Source organism: Mus pahari, chromosome 5 (assembly GCF_900095145.1).
Source record: "Mus pahari chromosome 5, PAHARI_EIJ_v1.1, whole genome shotgun sequence".
NCBI classification, from domain to species: Eukaryota; Metazoa; Chordata; class Mammalia; order Rodentia; family Muridae; genus Mus; species Mus pahari.
The window spans coordinates 107,338,635-107,362,066 of NC_034594.1; the positions used below are offsets into that span (position 1 = coordinate 107,338,635).

The 23,432-nt window shown below is 48.2% G+C and overlaps 1 protein-coding gene across 2 annotated transcripts in view; it reads left to right on the forward strand.

Moving 5' to 3' along the window:
• Positions 1-15,191, forward strand: part of Pik3c2b (phosphatidylinositol-4-phosphate 3-kinase catalytic subunit type 2 beta) — a 63,013-nt gene extending 47,822 nt beyond the window's left edge. For both annotated transcript variants that reach the window (XM_021198665.2, XM_029538750.1), the window contains 12 exons: positions 617-746; positions 1,899-2,035; positions 5,732-5,901; positions 6,224-6,380; positions 6,688-6,797; positions 8,164-8,365; positions 8,770-8,894; positions 9,900-10,017; positions 10,856-10,937; positions 11,304-11,410; positions 12,453-12,581; positions 13,681-15,191. In XM_021198665.2, the coding sequence (XP_021054324.1) occupies positions 617-746; positions 1,899-2,035; positions 5,732-5,901; positions 6,224-6,380; positions 6,688-6,797; positions 8,164-8,365; positions 8,770-8,894; positions 9,900-10,017; positions 10,856-10,937; positions 11,304-11,410; positions 12,453-12,581; positions 13,681-13,869 (1,656 nt within the window). In that variant the 3' untranslated portion in view covers positions 13,870-15,191. The remainder of the gene's footprint in view (positions 1-616; positions 747-1,898; positions 2,036-5,731; positions 5,902-6,223; positions 6,381-6,687; positions 6,798-8,163; positions 8,366-8,769; positions 8,895-9,899; positions 10,018-10,855; positions 10,938-11,303; positions 11,411-12,452; positions 12,582-13,680) is intronic.
• The last annotated feature ends 8,241 nt before the right edge of the window (positions 15,192-23,432 follow it).

A 23,432-nucleotide genomic window follows, 5' to 3' on the forward strand; every position in this document is an offset into this window, starting at 1 on the left:
AAATATACTCTGTGACTCAAACCTTAGTGCACATGTGCTGTGTACCACAGCTAAATCCTGATCAGGTATAAACATTCACGGTTTTAAAAGGTCTGAGGAACTAAGCATGAGGGTCCATACCTGTAATTTAGCACTCACAGGCCAAGGCAGGAAGATGGCTGGTTAAGACCAGCCTGAGCACTAGGCATGGTGGTGCACGCCTTTAATCCCAGCACTTGGGAGGCAGAGGCAGGCGGATTTCTGAGTTCTGAGTTTGAGGACAGCCAGGACTACACAGAGAAACTCTTGTCTCGAAAAAAAAACAAAAATAAATAAAAGACCAGCCTGAGCTGCCCAAAGAGACCTTGGCTCAGACCTACAGGGTTAGTGATCAGAGGAGTTTCATACAGAAAAGGAACCATAATGGGGATTCAGGGATAATGGAGGGGGGCACACAGCAAGGGACAAACATCCCCTCTCTTGCTCCTTGACCTCGAGTGAACCCGGTCAACTGGTGAGTGGTGCAAAGCTGGAGAACTGCAGCTGCTCCCTGCCACAGAGTTTGGGATGCTGAGGGGTCTGGAAGGCCGCGGGAGGGCATGGAAGTGGATTTTAATCGCTCCTCTTCCTTACCCAGTGCGGGGATGACCTTCGCCAGGACATGCTAACCCTGCAGATGATTCGCATCATGAGCAAGATCTGGGTGCAGGAGGGGCTGGACATGCGCATGGTCATTTTCCGCTGCTTCTCCACTGGCCGAGGAAAAGGTCAGTGGGGGGTTGGGAGGCTGGGGCAGGGCATCCCTTCCCTCTCTGCCTTCTTCTGCCTGTTTCCCAATGCGAACAATGGAGAATAGAAGGGCGGGGTTATTCCATGAGAAGTTGTGGGGGTGACTTGAAAAAAGAAAGTAAAGGAGAGACTGTTGCAAAACAAAACAGAGTCAGAGGCATGGCAACCTCTGTGGACTTTGGATCTTGATCAAACATACCAACTGTAGTTTTGAGATGGCCGTAAGAAATTTGAAAATCGGCTGGCTTCAAGGACTGTTGGGTTTTGTTTGGCTTTTTTTTTCCAGATAAGACACGTGCATGGTTATTGTGTACTTGTCGATTACACTTAAAAGTATTCATGCCCGAGATGGCACGTCTAGAGCAGAGGGTGGTTACAACACGTACATGATCCCAGCTCTCAGCTGAGGTGCAGGATCAGAAGTTTGAGGCCAGCCTGGGCGACAGAGTGAGACCCTGTCTTGCTTCGTGGTACTCCAGCTAGAGCAGCAAGAAATAGGAAGCTAGCCTGATAATGGAGGGTGACGTGAGATTAGCTAAGTGCTCATGATCATTGAAGCTGGGTGGTGGTTACATGAGCATTGATTAAAAAAAAAAAAAAAAAAAAAAAAACCAATACCACCTTCATTTTGGTTCTGAATATATATATATATATATATATATATATATATATATATATATATATATTTTGTTTGTTTGTTTGTTTGTTTGTTTTTTTGTTTTTTGAGACAGGGTTTCTCTGGGTAGTCCTGGCTGTCCTGGAACTCACTCTATAGACCAGGCTGGCCTCGAACTCAGAAATCTGCCTGCCTCTGCCTCCCAAGTGCTGGGATTAAAGGCATGCGCCACCACGCCCGGCTCTGAATATATTTAAGAGTTCCATAGTGAAATTCAAAAAGGGGTGGGAGCGGGGAGAAAGAAACATTGTGAACTGTGGAAGCCTGGAGCGGATCTAGACTATGTGATATAGGCGAGGTCTTCTGCCCACCGCCCCTCATGCTGTATCCCTAGTAGCAGACTTTGTCCAAAGCCCTGGAACTTAGCTCATGGGAAGCACCTAGCCTCCCCACTGTTCTATAGTAGACTTCTTCCCTCTGTACTGGAGCATAAGCCGGACCTCTTCTCTCTCAGGGATGGTAGAGATGATACCCAACGCAGAGACACTGCGAAAGATTCAGGTGGAACATGGGGTGACTGGCTCCTTCAAGGACCGTCCCCTGGCCGACTGGCTACAGAAACACAACCCTGGGGAGGATGAATATGAAAAGGTAAGATTGACTCAGAAGCCCAAGAGCTGAGGCTGTGTGCCTGACTGTGGCATGTGGCTCTGCTTCCACGGGACCTGCATGTGCACAGACAGCTCAGCTTTTGTGTAGGTGGGTCAGATGACTATTGGAAATTAACACTATTCTTTGGTATTGGTCAGACAAACTTTCCTTGGGTCTTATCGGGGGAGGGGGCAGCTTTTGAGAGCTTGACCATATGTCCGTCCTAACTGTGGATCCAGGTCAGTTGCCCTCGAACTCTCAGGGGGCTTTAGAGATGCTGAGGAGAAGTCAAGATGGCAGCAAGAGACTTTGGCTGTCATTTTAATCTGGCCCCTTGCTCCAAGGAGTGGGACCACTGTGCAAGGCCGTAACTAGAAGCCAAGGTGGCGGCTATTGGTGAGACTAATGTGAGAGCAAAGAGGCCTGGCTGGCCCTGGCTACAGGGAGAAAGTGAGCCTCCAGGGATGGTGGGGCCTTGGTGGCCTGCTGTGATCCATGGTCAGTCCACAGCTTCATGTCTGTAGTCTTTGGGTTAATGAAGTTTGGGGTGAGTGTGGAAAGGGACGGGTCATAATAAAAATACCAGAACGTGGCACACACTTTTAATGCTAGTGCACAGGAGGCAGAGGCACATGGATCTCTATGAGTTTCAGGCTAGCCTGGACTATGTAGACAGACTCCATCTCAAAAAACAAACACACGCTGGAATGTTGATTTCTTTACAGCTCACTTCAAGGGAATACAAATGCTAATTCATGTCCATGGCTGCCTTTTATTCCCTAAGGAGGACGTGCTGGCGGCCAAATCATAAACCGAATATGATTGATGGGCTTGTCATCGGGTGGTCTTAAATGGCCCTAATAAACTTTAATCCCAGGGCTAGAGAGATGGCTCAGTGGTTAAGAGCATTGGCTGCTTTTGCAGAGGACCTGAGTTCAATTCCCAGTACCCACATGGCTGCTCACAACGGTCTGTGACTCTACCTCCAGGGGATCTGATACCCTCATACAGATAGATAGAGTTCAGACAAAACATCATTGCATAGGAAAAGATAAATAAACAATCTTTTTTAAGTGTTATTCTGTAGCTGGCATGTGCTCGCTGACTAGCCCACTCCTGACCGACACGCCCTCCTCTGTGAGTTCTATCCCTACTCTGCACTGATGACCCCGAAGCCCTTCTTGTAGCTCTTTTCCCACGAGGCTTAAGCCTCTATAGCCCTGGCTCGCTGGATTTCTCCACTGCATCTCTGCTGTAGTCAAACTCAGTGGAGGCAAAGCTGAGCTTCTGGTCTCCCCTCGCCTCCCGGGACCTGCCTTCTGTGTTTTCCTATCAGTAAATGTAGGCCACCCAAACCAAGGCCACCAGCTTCCTCGTGGCTCCTCCGCCTGCTTTCGGGGAGTTTTCAAGTCCAGGGCCATTCATGTCACACTCGCTCTAGGTTCTTCAGAGGCTCCACCAGATGAGTTCTGCACCACTGCCTTTGTCACCCAGCCTGGCCTGCCCCAGCCTCATGCCCTGCTTGCCCAGGCTCAAGAGTAGAGGATACGATACGGCATGTGTTTAGAAAATAGTACCCTTTGCCTAGAAAGCGGTTTCCCTTTTTCTCAGCCTTAAAAACTGCTCCTTCTATATTGCACAGCTCAACACAGTACCTCTAGAGAGGATTGCTACTGAGTCTGCAGCCCTCCTTCAGACCCATATGCTATTTATACTAACGTGTTTTCCAGGTGCCGAACGCTTTCCCTCTCGAGCACCATGCTAGGTGTCAGAATTGTAATGACTCCATGCCAGTGTACTAGCAAGTCATAATAAACGTGGAAGTGTCTCCAACAAGCACACACGTACCTGGAAGCTAACTTTGTTAGTCCCCCCCCCCTTTTTTTTTTTTTTGAGATGGGACCTTGCTCTGTAGCATAGCTCAAGCAGGCCTGGAATTTATGCTTCTCCTTCCTCAGCCTCCTGAATGCTGGGATTACAAGAGTGAGACGCAGGACTAGTGGTTTCTTATGGTAATGCGCAGAAGAAAAGAACTTGACTATGTTCAGTATACAACTTTCACATTCTATCAGTGAAACCCTCCAATAAGGAGGAGGATCATACATAAATTGGGGTTCATACCTGCAGGCTCAGGGAGGAGGGAAGAGGAGTGTAGTCCTTACTGGTGGCCATTAGTCCAGCATTTTGTGACCTTCCAGAGACCTTATCTATAAAAAATGCCTGTTAATAGAGATGTTAAAGAATGCAGGTTAATAGAGATGCTAAGTCAGCAGAGACCTTATCTATAAAGAATGCCTGTGATGGCAGGTTAATAGAGATAGAAAGTCAGGGCTGGGATTGGATAGGCTATGTTCCTATTCAAGTGGTTTCCTTTCATTCATAGATTTTTTTTTTTTCCTCTCTAAGAAATGATCTTTCCCGTACTGAAGCTGAGCTCTACGATGTCTGGCTTTTTGAGACAGAGTCTCATTATGTAGCGCTGGCTGGCCTGGAACTCACTATGGAGACCAAGCTGGCCTTCAAACTCAAAGAGGCCTGTCTCGGCCTGCCAAGTGCCACCATGCCTGGCTCTCTCCTCCTTTTTGTGTGTGTGTAGGAACGTGAGTGGGCTTAGTCCACACACCCGTGGGCGTGCAGGCCATAGCAGCTCATCAGGTGCCTTCCTCTGTCAGTGTACTTTACTGTCTGCGGATAGGGTCTGTTGATGAGCTGGAAGCCTGCTGTTTCCGCTAGGTTGGCAGGCCAGTGAGCTCCCAGACGCTGTCTGTCTCTGTCCCACCGCACTGGGGTGACAGGCATCACGGCCATACCCGGCTTTTTTATTTTGTTGTTGTTTTTAACATTGTTACTGCGGATTCAAACTCGGATCTTTGTGCTTATGACGCAAATGCTCTTACCCCAGCCCCTTTCCACCCCACAAGCCCCCAAAATATCCCCAACACATTTTACCAACTAGAGAGATCTGATTTTTCAAGTGCAAAACACTGCAGGAAGTGTGAAGCTGCCTCAGCTCTTCTCTGGAGTGTGGTGATTTTAATTAGGTAAGCATTTAGCTGGCATCAAGTACTCTTGGAGTGAAGTGTTATTTGGGGCAGGAAGATGGGTGGATGAAGCAGGGTCAGGTGCCTTTAGTTTTGCTATTCAAGCCAGACTCAAGTCAGGGTTCTCATGACCTGTGGGAAAGGTTTTAAGCATCAGCCTTTCTGTCCACTAAGGTCTTCCTGTCTGGATTTGGTTGTGTCCACTGTCTCTCCAGCCAAAACAAAACAAAACAAAAACAAAAAAACAAACAAACAAATTCAGATGAAGGGTATATATAGACATCTAAACCTTCCATTTCCTACTTCAAAAAATGTGGAGGTCATTTCTGTGTAAATAAGTATGCGCTTTGGCCGGGCAGTGGTGGTGCACGCCTTTAATCCCAGCACTTGGGAGGCAGAGGCAGATGGATTTCTGAGTTCGAGTCCAGCCTGGTCTACAGAGTGAGTTCCAGGACAGCCAGGGCTATTCAGAGAAACCCTATCTGGACATCTACCCCCCCCCCATTTTACCCCCCCCCCCAAAAAAAAAGAATAAAAGAAAAAAGAAGTGTGTGCTTTGGTACATGATAAAGGTAAGCAGGGTGTTGTTGGAGTTCACATGAGAGAAGGAGGTCAGAGCTGGCCGTGGCTCCACCACCTGCCTCCGCTTCCTCAGGCTGTGGAGAACTTCATCTACTCTTGTGCTGGCTGCTGTGTAGCTACATACATCTTGGGCATCTGTGACAGACACAATGACAACATCATGCTAAAGACCACGGGCCACATGTTCCATATAGATTTCGGCCGCTTCCTGGGCCATGCACAGATGTTTGGTAACATCAAGAGGTAAGTGGCTTCCTGTATGGAGGGTCACAGTGGCTCAGGGATGGGACACAAGACAGAGACTGGAGCAGCTGGGCCTCAGGGCACTGACCCTGGGCTGAGCAGCTCTGGAGACCAGAAGACTGGCAGGAGCTCGAGTTTGTGCAGAGCCTTGTGCAAAGATCTGCTCTTCTTCCTCACTGGGGACCATGCACGAACCAGTGGGGAGCTGGGAGAAAGTATTACACACGGTGAGGGGAAGGAAAGCAGGCCCTGATGGATGGAGCGTACAAGATGACCTCCCTTCTCCATATTGACCGTCTACCTGTGTGTCCCCTTGGCCCAGGGACCGTGCCCCGTTTGTCTTCACCTCAGACATGGCGTATGTCATCAACGGGGGTGACAAGCCTTCCAGCCGCTTCCATGATTTTGTTGACCTTTGCTGCCAAGCCTACAACCTCATTCGCAAGCACACCCACCTCTTCCTCAACCTTCTGGGCCTGGTGAGAAGCTCCGTCTCTTTGTGAGCCCTCCTTCTTATTACCTGGCTCCATCTTCAAGGCTGCCCTGGGTTGTTCCAGAGGATTCCTGGAGCTCCACTTCTTCCCCAAGGGCATCCAGACGACCCAGGGACAGTGGGGCCTGACCTCTTACTTTAGCCCCTCCGTTCCTATGGCCCTCTGACCTCTCCCACAGCATCTGCCTATAACCCCAAAGGATCAGGCAGCCTAGTAGAGGAAACCCTGGCGTATGGCGGAGAGGAAACGATGCTGGGCTGCTGTTACCGGCTGCTCTCCTTTCTTCTTCCAGATGCTGTCCTGTGGAATCCCCGAGCTCTCAGACCTGGAGGACCTCAAGTATGTGTATGATGCCCTGAGACCTCAGGACACAGAGGCCAATGCCACCACCTACTTCACAAGGTAACACGCAGCACAGACCAGTACTGCCACCTAAGCCATCCATAGGCTGCCTGCCAGGCTGGCAGGAGCAGGCTGGGCAGTGGGAAAGGCTTAGCCCAACCGTTAGGGCCAGGGCTTTGATCTGCTATCCCCATTTTGCCTTGGTAACCACTTTGTTCCTGTCTACATTCTGAGGCCAATATGTATAAGTAGCCCAGGCTGTCCTGGAACTCACTCTATAGACCAGGATGGCCTCAGACTCAGAGATCTGTCTTCCTCTGCCTCCCAAGTGCTGGGATTGAAGGCGTGCGCCACCACTGCCCGTCTCTTATTTGTCTTTTTACCAGGTCCCAACCAGAGACTTTGTCTAGGAGTCAGGGTAGAAGCTGGATTTATTTATTTTTTTTTTTTTTTGAGACAGTGTTTCTCTGTGTAACCCTGGCTGTCCTGGAACTCACTCTGTAGACCAGGCTGGTCTTGAACTCAGAAATCCACCTGCCTCTGCCTCCCAAGTACTGGGATTAAAGGCGTGTGCCGCCACTGCCCGGCGGAAACTGGATTTTATTAAAAGGTTTTATTTATTCTTAGTTTTTCAAGACAGGATCTTTCTGTGTAGCCCTGGCTGTCCTGGAACCTGTTCTGTAAACCAGGCTGGTCTTGAAGGAACTCTGAGATCCACCTGCCTCTGCTGGGATTAAAGGTGTGAGCCCCCACACCTGCTTTATAATCGTTCTTTTGGTCACCAAAAAACTCTTTCACCAGACCTCACATAGAATTCAGTGTTTTTGAGCAGTGCCTAGTGTGGTCCTTGAATTCTATTTGATAATACTAGGTGGACATGGGCTGGTGAGATGGCTCAGTGGGTAAGAGCACCCGACTGCTCTTCCGAAGGTCCGGAGTTCAAATCCCAGCAACCACATGGTGGCTCATAACCATCCGTAAAAAGATCTGACGCCCTCTTCTGGAGTGTCTGAAGACAGCTACAGTGTACTTACATATAATAAATAAATAAATCTTTAAAAAAAACACTAGGTGGACATGTGTTGTCCCAAGTTTCCTCCTCCCTTGGCAGGAGGGACAGGAGCTCAGGATTCACAGACATAAACTGCGTGAGGTGATTGCGTCAGCCATGTGCTCTGTAAGACTATTACTTTGGGAAGGTAATTCGATCTAGTGGTTGTTTTCAGGACTCAGGGCTGGGCATGGTAGCACACACCTGTGATCCTGGTACTTAAGAAGTTGAGGCAGGAGGATCACCATGAATTTGAAGCTAGGCTACACAGTGAGATCCTGTTCCTCTCAGGACTTAGAATATCTGCTTGGGCAGCTGTCAAGGCATAGGCAGGTTGGGTCCCTGGCTGCATCCCTGTTTTCCATGCTCAAACAGGTTGATTGAGTCCAGCCTGGGCAGCGTAGCCACGAAACTCAACTTTTTCATCCATAACCTGGCTCAGATGAAGTTCACAGGCTCAGATGACCGGCTGAGCCTCTCCTTCGCTCCCCGGACACACACTCTCAAGAGCTCTGGCCGCATCCGAGATGTCTTCCTCTGCCGACATGAGAAGATCTTCCACCCCAGCAAGGGTTATGTAAGTGTTTCTCCTCTCTGACCTTCTGTCGCTCCCTGTCCACCGGCCTTCTTAGAGTTACCTCTTCCTCCACACCTGCACAGTGGGGCCTGGAGTTTACTGAGGCCATTGCACTGGGAGTAAACCCAGACAGACCAGTTCCCTCGCTGATGTGACCTGCATAGTAGGTTCAGGGCGCTGAACTGGTTGGTAATTCTGTGAGTCATGTGTCCGCTGAGACACAGGCAGGAAGTCTCTGCTTTTAGGTTCCTGCCTGTGTGCTGCCTACCCTCTCATCTCCACTAGAGACTTTCCTTCCGGCATGTAACACACACCCCACACGCCCAGGCACACACGCACGCACTCCTACTCCCCTCTAGTCGGCAGCGGGTCAGGCAGGAGTAACCTGAGTTTGGCCTTTGCAGGTGTATGTGGTGAAGGTGATGCGAGAGAATGCTCACGAGGCAACATACATCCAGAGGACATTCGAGGAGTTCCAGGAACTGCACAATAAGCTGCGCCTGCTTTTCCCTTCTTCCTTCCTGCCCAGGTAACCCCTCTCCCCCAATCCTGCCAGAGCTGAAAGATGGGGTGGGGGTGGGGGCAGTGACAAGGGAGGAAACTAGCAGGATTGCTTTTTGAGAAAGAACCATTTCAAACTGAGGATCTGTCAGCTTGATGTTGTGCTTGGTAATAGCAGCGCCCCCTGCTGGCTTGTATCTCCAGACATCCCAACCACCTTGCCCTAGTCTTGGAAAACAAAGCATGGGGGCACCAGCCAGAAAGCAAACCAGCTGAGCTGAAAGCAAGGCACTAGGTGATCTGAATGTGACTCGAGGTTTATAATGTAGCAAAAGAATGTATGTGGGCTGGTGAGATGGCTCAGTGGGTAAGAGCACCTGACTGCTCTTCCGAAGGTCCGGAGTTCAAATCCCAGCAACCACATGGTGGCTCACAACCATCTGTAACAAGATCTGAGGCCCTCTTCTGGAGTGTCTGAAGACAGCTACAGTTACTTACATATAATAAATAAATAAATCTTAAAAAAAAAAGAATGTATGTGTGTATAATATATATATATAATACAATTTATATATAATATATATAATATATAGTATGTAAATATATAATAGCAATATATTATATATATAATTGAAATTAATATTTTTTTGAAAGAGAAGGACCTTTGATAGCTATATCATGCACCTAAATGAAAGATGCCAGGCAGAAGATGATTCTATTTATTGGAGTCCCCTAGAGTAATCAGTCTTAGGGACAGAATGCAGAACTGGTGGCTGAGGTATAACAAGTGTGCTGCCTCAGTTTTGCAAGATGGAAAGAGTTTGGGACCTGGCTTCCGGGGTGTGTGTGTGTGTGTGTGTGTGTGTGTGTACAGAGCAAGAGATAGAGCTGGACCAACCCAGGTGCAGATGTGAGCACAGCCTGGGGAGTCTAGTAGGAGTCAGGGAAGCAAGGTAACTAGAGATGCAGATGGAGTGTCTAAGCCTTCAGACTCACTCGTGTCCCTGTGTCCGTTTTCTGCCTCTCACACTAGCTTCCCTAGCCGGTTTGTGATTGGCCGCTCCCGGGGAGAGGCGGTGGCTGAGAGGCGGAAGGAAGACTTAAATGGCTACATCTGGCACCTGATTCATGCAGCTCCTGAGGTGGCTGAGGTGAGTGAGTGGGTGTGGGGTGTGAGAGGAGTAGGTCTGAGTCCTAGGGAAGACATGAGCGGTCTGTGACCTGAGGAATGACCAGCGCCTGGCTCCACCACAGATGAGAGAGCACAGTGTATGGTGGGCCTAGCCTCAGACTTAGGTTTGGTTTGTGGTGGGTCTAGCCTCAGACCTAGGTTTGGCTTGGTTTTGCTTTCATTTCCCATGCTTAGTTAGAAACATTCGCCAGAGAAAGGCTTGTGTTTCAGCCCCAGACTAACTCAGGGATACATCCCTCCCCAGCCATGCATGTCGATGGGGAAGTAGAGAAGAGAGAAGGGCAGTGCTGTAGACTGCTTTTGGCCCGAAGTAGCCTGGGTGTTTTTATTTATTTATCTTTGTCTGTTTTATCTTTTGAGATGAGGTCTCCTAGTTTTTAGTTTTGGAGACAGGGTTTCTCTGTATAGCCCTGGCTGTCCCGGAACTCACTCTGTAGACCAGGCTGGCCTCAATCTACCTGCCTCTGCTTCCTAGATGCTGGGATTACAGCCCTGTGCCACCACCACAGTCCAGCTTGGGGTCTTGCTCTTTAGCTCAGGTTAGCCTAGAACTCACTTTGCAGCCTAGGCTAACCAGGAACTTATAACAGTCTACACTTTGCATTTTGAGTGCTGAGAATATAGGAATTGCCTCCCCCGCCCATCCAACCATCGGCTATTTTTTTCTTTAAAAAAAGTGAAAAGGTGTGTGTGTGTGTGTGTGTGTGTGTGTGTGTGTGTGTGTAAATAAAATTAAAATGAACCCTTCCTGGGTCATGTCTTACTGAAGAGTGGCCCTGTTTTCTGGTCTGTTTCAGTGTGATCTGGTGTATACTTTCTTCCACCCCCTACCCCGTGATGAGAAAGCTTCAGGCCCCAGCCCAGTTCCGAAGTCCTCAGGTACAGCACCTTCCTGGTGGCACAGCACCTTCCTGGTGGCCGTCCTGCCAAACCACAGCCCCACCTCTTTGGCAACCCTCTTTCCTGTTTGGTTGTTTACTTGGCCCAGGACTCAGGTTTTCCATCCAGGCTGTAGTGTCCACAGCTCTACAGCTGGGTTCCCTAGGGGACGGCTCTTCAGGAAGTGATGATCCTGTCCGATAGGGTACACTCATCCCAACCCAATCCCACGTTGCATTCCAGAGCACCTGAGTATCTGAAACCTGGCAGGCCGGGCTAGGTTTCAGGAAGGAAGTAGAAATGTCTGCCTGGCACCAACCAGGGGCACTACTGGCCTATAGACCTCCGTTTCCTTTATCTCTGCAGACGGGACGTGGGCCCGGCCTGTTGGGAAGGTCGGCGGGGAAGTGAAGCTGTCTATCTCCTACAAAAACAACAAACTCTTCATCATGGTGATGCATATTCGGGGCTTGGTAAGTGCAGGCACAGCTCTCCTGTGGTCCTTGGTCTTTCTGTTGGTAGTTTTTGGACGAGTCAGTCCTTCTCTGCCCCTGGATAATGAGAGTGACCACAGAAGTTTATTGAGCCTCCACCACAGGCCGCCCACGCCAGGCCTGCGGCTGACCAGGCGATTCAGGCACAGCTGCTTGCTTGCTGTGGTCTGTGGCAGCGTCCTGGGTCCTGAGAGCCTCTCGTTAAGATGATATTGGTGCCTCCTTCCAAGGGTTGCTGTGGGGATGAAGTAATACGTGGGAAGCTCTTGCCTTTCTGAGTAGTGCTGTTGTGGTGGAGATTATAGTTTTATGAAGAGAGGCGGGGGCTTCCTACCTGGTTGTAGTAATAGATACATGTAGACAGCTGAGTGTAGACAGGGCAGCCCTTGGACCTCCTTCAGGCATAGGCAAGGCAGTACCAGGTTCTAACAGCATCAAGGATGGGCAAGGAACTTTTGTTGAACATTTGTGATGTGCAGCATCCTATGCGGCTTACTTTGGGGCTCAGAAAACAAAGAAAAACTGAACCGAGTCAGTCGAAGCGAATCACTAGTTAGCTGGCCTTCTTCGGCAGGCAGCCTCTGCTCTCTGACTCGTGTCTCTACCTCTGAGGGCTTCAAAGGACCAAATGACCAGTTAGTCATGGAGAAAAGATGCCTGAGAGACCTGATGGCTCTTTTGCAACTGTAGTACAGGCCGGGCACATGATGCGTTCCTTTAATCCCAGCACTTAGGAGGCAGAGAGGCCATTCTCTGTTTGTGTCGAGCCTGGTCTGTATAGTGAGCTCCAGGACAGCCAGAGCTATGGAGAGAGAGACCTGTCTTGAAGAACTGAAACTGAAAACTGATCTATCTATCTATCCACTGTAATCACAGTAGGTGTTTTTATCAGGGTGTAATCAGCTGGGAATCAGACAGAGGGAGAGCAAGGGGGAAGCTAGACCAGAGTGTAGCTTCAGGATGACTGGAAAGTGGAAGATGCTGTCAGGACCCTCCAACTTCTGTTTGTGTTCCGTTATAGCAGCCGCTCCAGGATGGCAATGACCCCGACCCCTATGTAAAGATTTACCTCCTTCCTGACCCTCAGAAAACCACAAAGAGGAAAACCAAGGTGGCCCGGAAAACCTGCAACCCTACCTATAATGAGATGGTGTGTGGAAGATGGGGGTGCACAGGGTAGGGAGGGGTTGCAAGCCGCTTTTTCGGTGATTTATTTATTTGGGTTTTGGAGACTCAAGCTCCATGGGTAGCCGAGGCTGGCTCCTCCCACATGCTGGGACTCTAGAGGGGTGCCACGGGACACCTGGCAACAAGCCGTCCCTTCTTATAAGTTAGTCACAGTTGCTCTTTGCTGCCTCCTGCTCACTGACAGCCTTGGCAATTGTGGTATGGACTGTGCTTTTTCTTTTTCTTTTTCTTTTTCAGTAAATGTGCCCATGATTGTCAGAAGATCGAGTCTGATCCTCTGGACAGATAAAAGCATTGACAGTTATAGGCAGCTTTGAATTTTGAGACAGCAAGCACTTTTTTTTTATTATTTAGTTTATGTGAGTACACTGTAGCTATTTTCAGACACACCAGAAGAGGGCATTGGATCCCATTACAGATGGTTGTGAGCTATCATGTGGTTGCTGGGAATTGAACTCAGGACCTCTAGAAGAGCAGTCTGTGCTCTTAACCTCTAAGCCATCTCTCCAGCCCCAACAGCAAGCACTCTTGATTTTTAGAGACAGGGTTTCTCTGTGTAGCCCTGGATGTCCTGGAACTCATTCTGTAGACCAGGCTGGCCTCAAATTCAGAAATCTGCCTGCCTCTGCCTCCCAAGTGCTGGGATTAAAGGCGTGCACCACCACTGCCAGGCATCAGCAAGCACTCTTAAGCACCAATATGCTTGTCCAGCCCCCATGTATTTATACCTGCCCCTTTCCCTTTATGATGACAGCTTTCAAACCCTTAGGATTGCAATTTCCCAGATGGGACTTGGGCCCTAATAATATGAGGAGGGGGAGCCTGCTGCCCTTAATGGAGAATGATCAGAAGCTCCAATAAATATAATCCCAGCATTTGAGAGGCGTGGGCAGGACTGCTGTGAGTTCCAGGCCGACCTGGGCTACACGTTACCCTAGGGACTGGAACATCTCTTTCTGAGTTCCCTGTCTCACAGCTCGCCTCCCTAGGGACAGGAGCATCTCTTTCTGAGTTCCCTGTGTCTCACGGCTCGCCTCTCTTCCCAATGCCCACCCTTGCAGCTGGTGTATGATGGGATCCCCAAGGGAGACCTGCAGCAGCGAGAGCTACAGTTGAGTGTGCTGAGTGAGCAAGGATTTTGGGAGAACCTGCTTCTCGGGGAGGTGCACATCCGCCTTCGGGAGCTGGACCTGGCCCAGGAGAAGACCGGCTGGTTTGGACTGGGATCTCGAGGTCATGGAACCTTATGAACCCACTCATGGCCCAGACCTGCGGCTGCTGCCCAGAGCTGGAAAAGAAGCCTCTTTCCCACCTAACTCCTTTGCTAGGAAGGAGCAGAACCCTCGGTGGCCTTCCCCACGGTCCACGTGGACCTGACCTCTGTGAGGGGGCTGGAAGAGTGGAGCGCTGTCCACTGCCCCTTCCTCCGCAGACGGCACTGGGGCTGGTTGTGCTGAACAGTCCCCTGGAAGCTGTGGGCTTGCGGCAGAGTTTTATGTTTACCTTGTGTCAAGGGAGCAAGGCCTGCTTTGGGGTGTGTGGCGTGCGGGCTATATGGAGTAGCACTTAGAAATGGAGGGTGGGTGGATATTTTATTTTTATTTTTAAAAAATGAAGTAGTAATGTTGTCCTAACTGGGACAGGAAGCTTTGTGTGAGAGGGGCATGCCATGCCTCGGAAGGCAAAAGAGAAAGACTATTTGATTGGTGGTTTGTTTTTTTGTTTTGTTTTTTGTTGTTGTGTTTTTTTTCTTTTTTTTCTTTTTTGGTTTTTTGTTTGTTTGTTTTTGTATGATAAAAGTTCTTATTGGACTTTTTCTCCAGGATTTTTGGGGGTTTGTTTTCTAGCTATAGGAAATATTGGGGAGGGTCCTGGTGGGTCCTCGATAAAGCCCTCCCTCTCTCAGGCATACTAGGGAGGGGTGGGGAGGACTAACTGACAGCCAGACTGACGCCCACTCTGGGCCATCCGATTTTGCCTCCAAAGGAGGGCATCGTGAAAATGACACGTGTAAGGAAGGGCCTTCCATAGTAGGGTTCCGCCAAGGAGCTAGATTCAGGGACCCATGCTCTTTAGGGTAGAGTTTTTCCTCTCTTCCCCTGCTGCTTGGACTCGGCTTGAGCGCCTTCCTTTCCCCTCTACCCGTCTGTCCTCTCAGCCTTCTGTGGGTCACCCAGTCCTGAAGAATGCACTTGGGTGCTTCTGTGCTCCATCTTGTCTGATGGGACAAACTGCTGCTACCCCTCAGCTCTGGCCACGCCTGTAGGGCAGGCATGTCATGCTGTTTGCTGCAGCTTCTGGGAAATGTCTCCCGAGACCATCTACTACTTTCTCTTCAAACCCTGTTCCTGTCACATTTTAAAAAGAGCTTCATTTTGTAGGTCCACAAAGCTGTTTAGGGCATAGACAAAGAGATGCCCAGCCCATAGCAGAGGGGGCTGGAAAGAGTGAGCACTGGTCAGTGCAGTTGTTTCTTCTGGTTATTTTCCTGGCTGGATTGGAGCAGCATCCTCTTTAGAAAACAAAAGATTATTTCAACCCCTTCCTTCCTTCCTTCCTTCCTTCCTTCCTTCCTTCCTTCCTTCCTTCCTTCCTTCCTTCCTTCCTTCCTTCCTTCCTTCCTTCCTTCCTTCCTTCCTTCCTTCCTTCCTTTTCTCAAGACAGGGTTTCTCTGTGTAGCCCTGACTGCCTTGGAACACAGAGGTCCATCTGCCTCTGCCTCCCAAGTACTAGGATTAAAGGCATTTGCCGCCGCCACCTCCTGACTCATCTGGCTTCCTTATGTGGTGCTAGGGATCAAACCCAGGGCCCTTTGAGTGCCAGGCAAGCCCCGCACCACCAAGCTGCATCTCCAGCCCACCTTGCGTTCTTCATTTCTCACCCTTCTCACTCTCGGGTTTCCAAAGAGTTGTCTTTTTTTAAAAGGTAACAGCTAGGGACTCAGTTTAACTTTTTATGTTTTTTTAAGACAGGGTCTCACCATATAGAGTAGGCTGGCCTTGAGCTCGTAGAGATCTGCCTGGCTCTGCCTCTCTTCGGGAACTAACTTTTAAAAGAAGAGTTAGCAAGGATAAGGCAAACAGTTTCTCTGTGACCCCATTACTGGAGAGAGAAAAGCTCCATTGAAGCCACATGGAAACAAGAAAGGTGTTTGTGTTGTTGTTGTTTATTTTGCTTCTGTTTTTTGGTTTTTGGTTTTTTTTTTTGTTTTTGGTTTTGTTTTGTTTTTGTTTTGTTTTGTTTATGAGAGAGGGTATCATGTAGCCCAGGTTGGCCTCAAACTCCTATGTAGATAAGAATAACCTTAAGCTCCTGACCTATTTGCCTTTCCAACTCGCAGGTGCTAAGGTTACAGGCATGAGCTGCCCCGTCCATTTTTTCCTTAATTTAAAATGACAGGCCAGTGAGGTGGCTCAGGACTTGCCCGGTCAACTTAAGTTTGATCACTGAGACCTTTAAGATGGCGGGAGACAACCAACTCCTACAAGTTGTTTTTTGTCCTCCATATGCACTACACAACATGGGCACACACACACACACATACACATACACACACATACACACGGATAACATAATTTTAAAATGCCAAGATTAAAGCAGCCTGCTGAAGGCAGGAGACCAGAGCGGGAAAGCAATGGAACCTTCCAGATGTTTGGACCATAGACGAGCTTCTGGCTTTTTGCCTGCAGCTCATTTTCTTTTGACCCTTTATGTCACTGACTTAAAGAGGTCTATGTACTGTACCCACTCCCCGTGCTCCTTTATCTTCTACTTTCTCTGGGATTGTATTTTTTAATAAACGACATTTGAGAAACAAAGCTATCATTATTAAAGATCGGTGGATGTGCAAGTGTTCAGATAAAAGCATCGGATGTGTGCACGGCAGTGGACATTCTTACAGTCATTGGCTTGTAACCAAAGCTTCAGGGCAAAAGCCCTGATTCGGCAGGCCTAACGGACTGGGCTCTGCCACTGTTCTGGGGCGCCGATTGTAGGGTTAGCAGTGGCAAAAGGCAGGGAGGGGAGATTTGTCCACTGTGGCCATATTGGAAAGAGTAAGAAGGGGTTCCTGTGACCTCCCCACTCCCAGTTCATCCTCAGGATCCTGACATGACCTCTAGGTCAGTGCAGGGGGTGAGGGGTGGAGGTATTCATAGTAAAGTTGTCTTCCTCAAGGTGTGACCTCTCTCCTTTATAAGATTTATTTATTATACATAAGTACACTGTAGCTGTCTTCAGACACACCAGAAGAGGTCATCAGATCCCATTACAGATGGTTGTGAGCCACCATGTGGTTGCTGGGATTTGAACTCAGGACCTCCAGAAGAGCAGTCAGTGCTCTTAACCGCTGAGCCATCTCTCCAGCCCAAGGTGTGATCTCTTATGATCTCAGCTGGAGTCTTTGAAAGATACTCCAGTAAATTGTCAATCCTTCTTTATTGTTCCTGCTCCCCAGACATGATTCCTATCTGATGGTCTGACTGTAGGTCAGCCTTACCATCACTGACAGCTGTTCTCATCTTGGGAATTCCTGCTAGCCTTGGCTACGAGTTCTGAAAGGAAAAGAAAAAACAAGAGTAAATAGGTTTTTTGTTTTGTTTTGTTTTTGAGACAGGGTTTCTCTGTGTAGCCCTGGTTGTCCTAGAACTCACTTCGTAGACCAGGCTGGTCTCGTACTCAGAAATTTGCCTGCCTCTGCCTCCCGAGTGCTGGGATTAGAGGCGTGCGCCACCATGCCTGGCAAGTAAATAGTTTTTAAAAAGCTAGTTTGAAAGTGCTTGCTCATTCCCTATGAGTTTGTAACTTGGTTAGAGAGGGATCAAAACAAAAGACTGAAAACAAAAGACAGAATAGCCACAGTTCTATACAGAGAAACCCTGTCTCGAAAAACCAAATAAATAAATAAATAGAATAGCCACAGTTAGAAGTTTGCAGAAAATGTAGCAGTTGGCCAAGCAGTGTATTTCCACTCCATATGCATTTTAGGTTAATAATTATGATTGGCAGCATATCAGGATCATCAAGCGGTCCTGAATTTCTTCTCAGAAGTACATTTAAACATTTCCTTCGTTTTAATCAGTAAGACATTTGCCATACAAGCCTAGCAACCTGAGTGTCCCGGACCCCACATAAACGTAGACGTGAACTCTACAAAGTCGTTCGATATTCCATCTTGCTGTGTACACTATACACACATGTGTGCTAATAATAATCTAAAGTATACAAAGACTACTATAATTTATCAATAGTGTCTTAGTTGGGGTGAACAGATGCCATGATCAAGGCAACTCTTATAAGGACAACATTTAATTGGGTCTGGCTTATAGGTTCAGAGGTTCAGTCCATTATAGTCAAGATGAGATGGTCATCAGGCAGTCATGGTGAAGGCTGCTAGCAGAATAATGGTTTCCAGGCAGCTAGGATGAGGGTCTTAAAGCCCACGCCAACAATGACACACCTACTCCCAAAGGGCCATACCTCCTAATAGTGTCACTCCCTGGGTCAGGCATGTACAAACCATCACTAATAGTAGTTTACACTTACACAAAAATTCCCATCTAATTGTCTTTTAAGAACAAACAAGCTGAGGATGGTGGTATGTACGCCTTTAATTCCAGCACTTGAGAGACAGATGTAGATCTCTGTGTTCAAGGCCAGCCTGGTCTACAGAGTGAGTTCCAGGACAGCCAGAGCTATACAGAGAAACCCTGTCTCGAAAAACAAAACAAACAAACAAACAAAAGAATCCATGGGCTGGCCTTGACCATCAGAGATGTGCTGGACTTCACTCCCTATCTTCCAAGTACTCACTTGGTTCAAGAGGCATCAGATGAACAAGGAGTCAGGGCTAGTGATAACGCCATGGTGGTAACTGGGGATTGTAGCCATCCAGCAGCCATGGACGAACTGGGTTTAGCTGAAAGGGGAGGCTGGAAATGAAAAAGAGATGGGGTGGGGTGTAGAATGAAGCCAAGCCAAGGCTCCAAGTTTAACATTCAGCACTGCATTTATAAAGGGCAAGCCCACAGACCTTTATTTCAGCTGGATTATGTTGCAAAGGTCATCTGGGCAGTCTAGTCGTCTAAGTTCCCTAGGAAGTTGCACGTGCAACCCAGGCAGGTGACTCCACCAAGGTCGATAAGGTTCGTTGTGGCAAGTGCTCAAGGTCTATTCAGCCTGCTCATGGCTGGGAAGGCTATAGGGTGTGGTGGGTGTGGCTGGAAGAAGTGACTCTTCACACCTAAAGCAGGTTCACCTTCACTTGGGCTTGCCTCCCGGCTGCAGTGACCCAATGACCCCATGAGTGTCCTGCCTGGTGAGCATTCCAGTTGGCAGGTGCTCGTCCCCGCACTTCATCCCTAAAGATCAGTTTGTCGTTATCCAGTCTTCTATGAGCGCTGGGATGTGACTGTTGGTAGTGACAGATCTCAGGTTGAGTTAGGTATAACCCTGCTGTTCCCTGGTGTAGTTATTACATGGCAAATAGCCTTCATCCAAAGCTAAGTGAATGCCTCAGCTGTCTACATGAAACCCCACATCTAGGACCCACAGATATTAAAGACATAGTGAGGTCCTATCAGGGGAGGATGTTCTGTGTACATAGATGGTACGGTGGTAGGCTCATATGCTTAAATTCTTAGTCCCCTTGTTGGAGGATGCCATTCCCAGTTAGTTGTGTGTCTCTATCTTGGGCTTATCGATCAAGGTGTAAGCTCTCAGTACTGCTGCAGCACCATGGCTGCTACCACGGGCTTCCCACCATGATGGTCATGGACTCTAATCCTCAAAACTATAAGTCTCATACTCTTTCTCCTAAAAGCTTTTTTAGTCACGGTGTCTCTTCACAGCAATAGGAAAGAAACTAAGAAAGAAATTCAGTTCTCTCTTTCAGGCATCCATGCCGACAATTGGCTCTCTGAAGGCTTAGTTTTCCTGTTGATGTGATACAATACACTGAAAGCAACATTAGAATTTGTTTTAGCTCACAGTTCAAGGTACAGTCCAAGGTGGGGAAGCCAAGGCAACAGGAGCTTGAAGCAGCTGGTCACATATCCGCAGTCCGAAGAAAAGACCAATGAGGGCTGGAGAGATGGCTCAGCGGTTAAGAGCACTGACTGCTCTTCCAGAGTTCAAATCCCAGCAGCCACATGGTGGCTCACAACCGTCTGTAATGAGACTGGATGCCCTCTTCTGGTGTGTTTGAAGACAGCTACAGTGTATTTACATATAATAAATAAATATTTTAAAAATATATTATTAAAATAAAAAGACCAATGGCTTTGATGGCTTTCTCTACACAGTCCAGGATGCCCTGCCTAGGCGAGGTCCCACCCACAATTAAGATGAATCTTCCCATATCAGTCAGGAGTCTCTCCCACAGGCATTCCCAGAGACCCACTATTACAAATCTAAATGATTATAGATTCCGTCAAGTTGACAATTGACACGAAGGTCATAAAGGTTATTGAGTTTCTTGGGTAACTCAAGGTCAAATTCAGAAGGTTTAGGAAAAGCAAGTTCCTCCTAAATTCCAGGAGATTCCAGACCCCTCCCTTGTTTCCTTCTCTATCTCTCTGTCACTCTTTCCCTGGTTCACTGGCCCTGTCACTCTCCTCACCATTTTCCTAGTTTCTCTCATGGCCAGAGAGATTTCCAGCATCCCTCCCTTGCTGGCTAGGGGCTCCTTTCTGCCTTGGTTCCCTTTTCCCAACCCCTCCCACGCCGAAGCCACCAAGGGTTTCCTTTCTAGACTCTTGTGTTCAGGAGCTTCCGGCCCGATGTAAAACTAGGGCTTGTTCTGCTCTTAGGAACATTTATTTCATTTTTTAAAAAGATTTATTTATTATTATATCTAAGTACACTGTAGCTGTCTTCAGATGCACCAGAAGAGGGTGTCAGATCTCATTACAGATGGTTGTGAGCCAACATGTGGTTTCTGGGATTTGAACTCAGGACCTTTGGAAGAGCAGTTGGTGCACTTAACCACTGAGCCATCTCTCCAGTCCCCAGGAACATTTATTTTTAAAAGGACTGAGAATGGCCCTTTTGCCGTTGTCCCCTCTCATTTTCCTCTGCCATGGCCACTCTGGTCATTGTTCACTTTCTCCCTACACTCTGTAAACTAGGCAGGCCTCCAACGTGCAGGAATTCGGCTTCTGTCTCCTGGTCATAGGCATGTGCCACCACACCTAGTACAAATATCTAGTGTCTCTTCTAGTATTTCTGGGAGGAAACCACCGCACCTATGCTCTGCCTATGCCATCACTACTGTCCAGTCCTTAGAGCCTACCGCAACCTGCCACTGTGAGTCTCAGCTCCCAGGGAACTTCATCACTAGGCAGCTGATGCCCAGAGGTTGGTCACAGCTGGGCCAGTCTCCTGTCTTAGATCTTTGCTGCCTGGTGGAGGCTTCTGAAAAAACACAAGTCCCCTGTCCCCCTCGAAGCAGGTTGATGGTAGATGCCCCTGTCCCTGACATGGGGGAATGAGGATCCCAAAAAGGATAGACTTTCTGGTCTCAGGTGTACATAACCCCAGAGTTAAACTGCTGCAAGTTCTCGGGAGGCAGAGGCAGGCAGATTTCTGAGTTCGAGGCCAGCCTGGTCTACAGAGTGAGTTCCAGGACAGCAGGGCTATACAGAGAAACCCTGTCTCGAAAAACCATAAAAAAAAAAAAGAAAGAAAGAAAGAAAGAAAGAAAGAAAGAAAGAAAGAAAGAAAGAAAGAAAGAAAGAAAGAAAGAAAGAAAGAAAACTGCAGCAAGTTCATAGTCACCAAAGCCTCCCGCTGAGTCAGTGGTTCTGGACCCTTTGTCTTGAAAACTGGGGAAAGGAAGTTTGTGAACAACCAAGGAGTTTTATTATAGACATCTTAAGGATCAGTGCTCCTGTACAGAAGGAGGATTGCAGATGGATTAAGACTTCTGGGCTTAAGAAGAGGAGCCAAAGGGAATTGTCATTGAAATATTTGTCTGGAGGCTTTCTGTAGGACATAAGACAGAGGCTGGAGAAAGAGGTAATGTCTATCAATGCCGATTTATTCTTTGGGCATCTCACAGCTGAGCTAACAGGGACTCACATGTCCTTCGTGTGTGCTTGAGATGAACATTACGCCATTCACATGCTACTCATACAGTTATGAGGGTGGTCACACCCCATGTCCACTTCAAAGAGATTTTGTGTGTGTTGTGTATATGTGTGCATGCATGTGTGTGCATACGTGGGCCCAGCAGAGTGTTGTGGGGAGAGGCCAGAGGATGACTTTTGGATACTGGTTCTCTCCTTCTACCGTGTGGTTCCCCAGAATCAAACTCAGATCAACAGAATTGGCAGCGGGCACCTTTATGCCAGCCTAGCCCCTCCCCCAGGCCATCTTTGATTTGTTAGCTGATGGCCTTGGCTTCCTCTGTTGGCCACCAGCAACCTTGGCTGGCCCTTCAACCACAGACTGTGGTGTTCTTGGTCTCTGGGCCAAGCCTGCTGGCCACTAATTCTACCACGCCTCCTTTGTCTCTGGTTATTCAGCCAGCTTGTAGTTTACGGTGAACCGCTGTCTTAACTGTCTACAGATAGCTAACTCTTTTTCACAGCTACCAAATGTAGCTGCACCTCTTGGTAACCTCATATTTAGTTCCTTTGTCTATGGGGATCTGTGGTCTCCATCCTGGACTAGGTGGAAGCTTTTCAGGAGCTCTTCTTATGCACAATTAAGAATGTGAGCTGCTGTGTATTTTGGTGTACACCTTTAATCCCAACCCTTGGGAAGCTGAGGCAGGCAGATCTCTGAGTTTGAGGCTAGCCTGGTTTACAGAACTAAACCCTGTCTTGAAAAGCCAAAAATAAACAAATAAAAGAGAATATGAGAGCACTCCCTAGTGTCTCAAGACAGGAGAGGAGCTTGGAGGTCACGCCTCCCTCCCTAACCCTAACCCCAAGAGTACACAAAGCCTGTGCAGCTCACGCACCAGTTTCTCAGGCCCCGAGCAGAACTTGCCCCCAAGTCAAAGGCCACATCTCCTGTCCTCCACCATCCTAACCTCCAACATTACAGGACCCACATAGACCTTGTCCTCAGCATCTCAGCAGCTAATGGAGCTCGGTACCCAAGCCTTGTTCCTTAACCTCCAAAGTCTTTCCCCCTCCTTCCAATTCCTTAACCTTTGTAGTCTTATAACTCACGTGATTCATCTGTCCCTTTTCACAGGTAAGAAAGAGGCCACCATTACATCACATCTCAATTTCCTGGGTTTTAGGTACCCTTTTAAAGGCACCTCCCTGTGCCTCAGGTCAGAGGCCACATTCCTGCCAACCTTGGCAACCCAACCCCCCCCCCCATCTACCAACTCAAATAGATCACCTATTACTGATGTCAGACACACACCTGCCGCTAGCTGAGCTGCCCCCTGCCCCCACAGCTACCCGAAAGAAGCAACGCATGTGTCTCCAAGACTGAACTTCAGGCATCCCCCGTAGTAATGGCCAACAATGAGACCAGCACAGATAAAATTCCAAAGAATCTGGAAGAATAATTGTAAATATTTCCAAAGAATTCAAAGAGGACATAAATAAATGCCTAAATGTATTTAAACATGACAGGGATAAATTCCTCAACAAATTCTAAGAAAACACAAAAAAACTGAAATAAATTGGAAGACAACAGAGGTTATAAAAATAGAATTCTGGGAAGAGATAGAAATGCTGAAGAAAACCCAAACTTGGGCTGGTGAGATGGCTCAGTGGGTAAGAGCACCCGACTGCTCTTCCGAAGGTCTGGAGTTCAAATCCCAGCAACCACATGGTGGCTCATAACCATC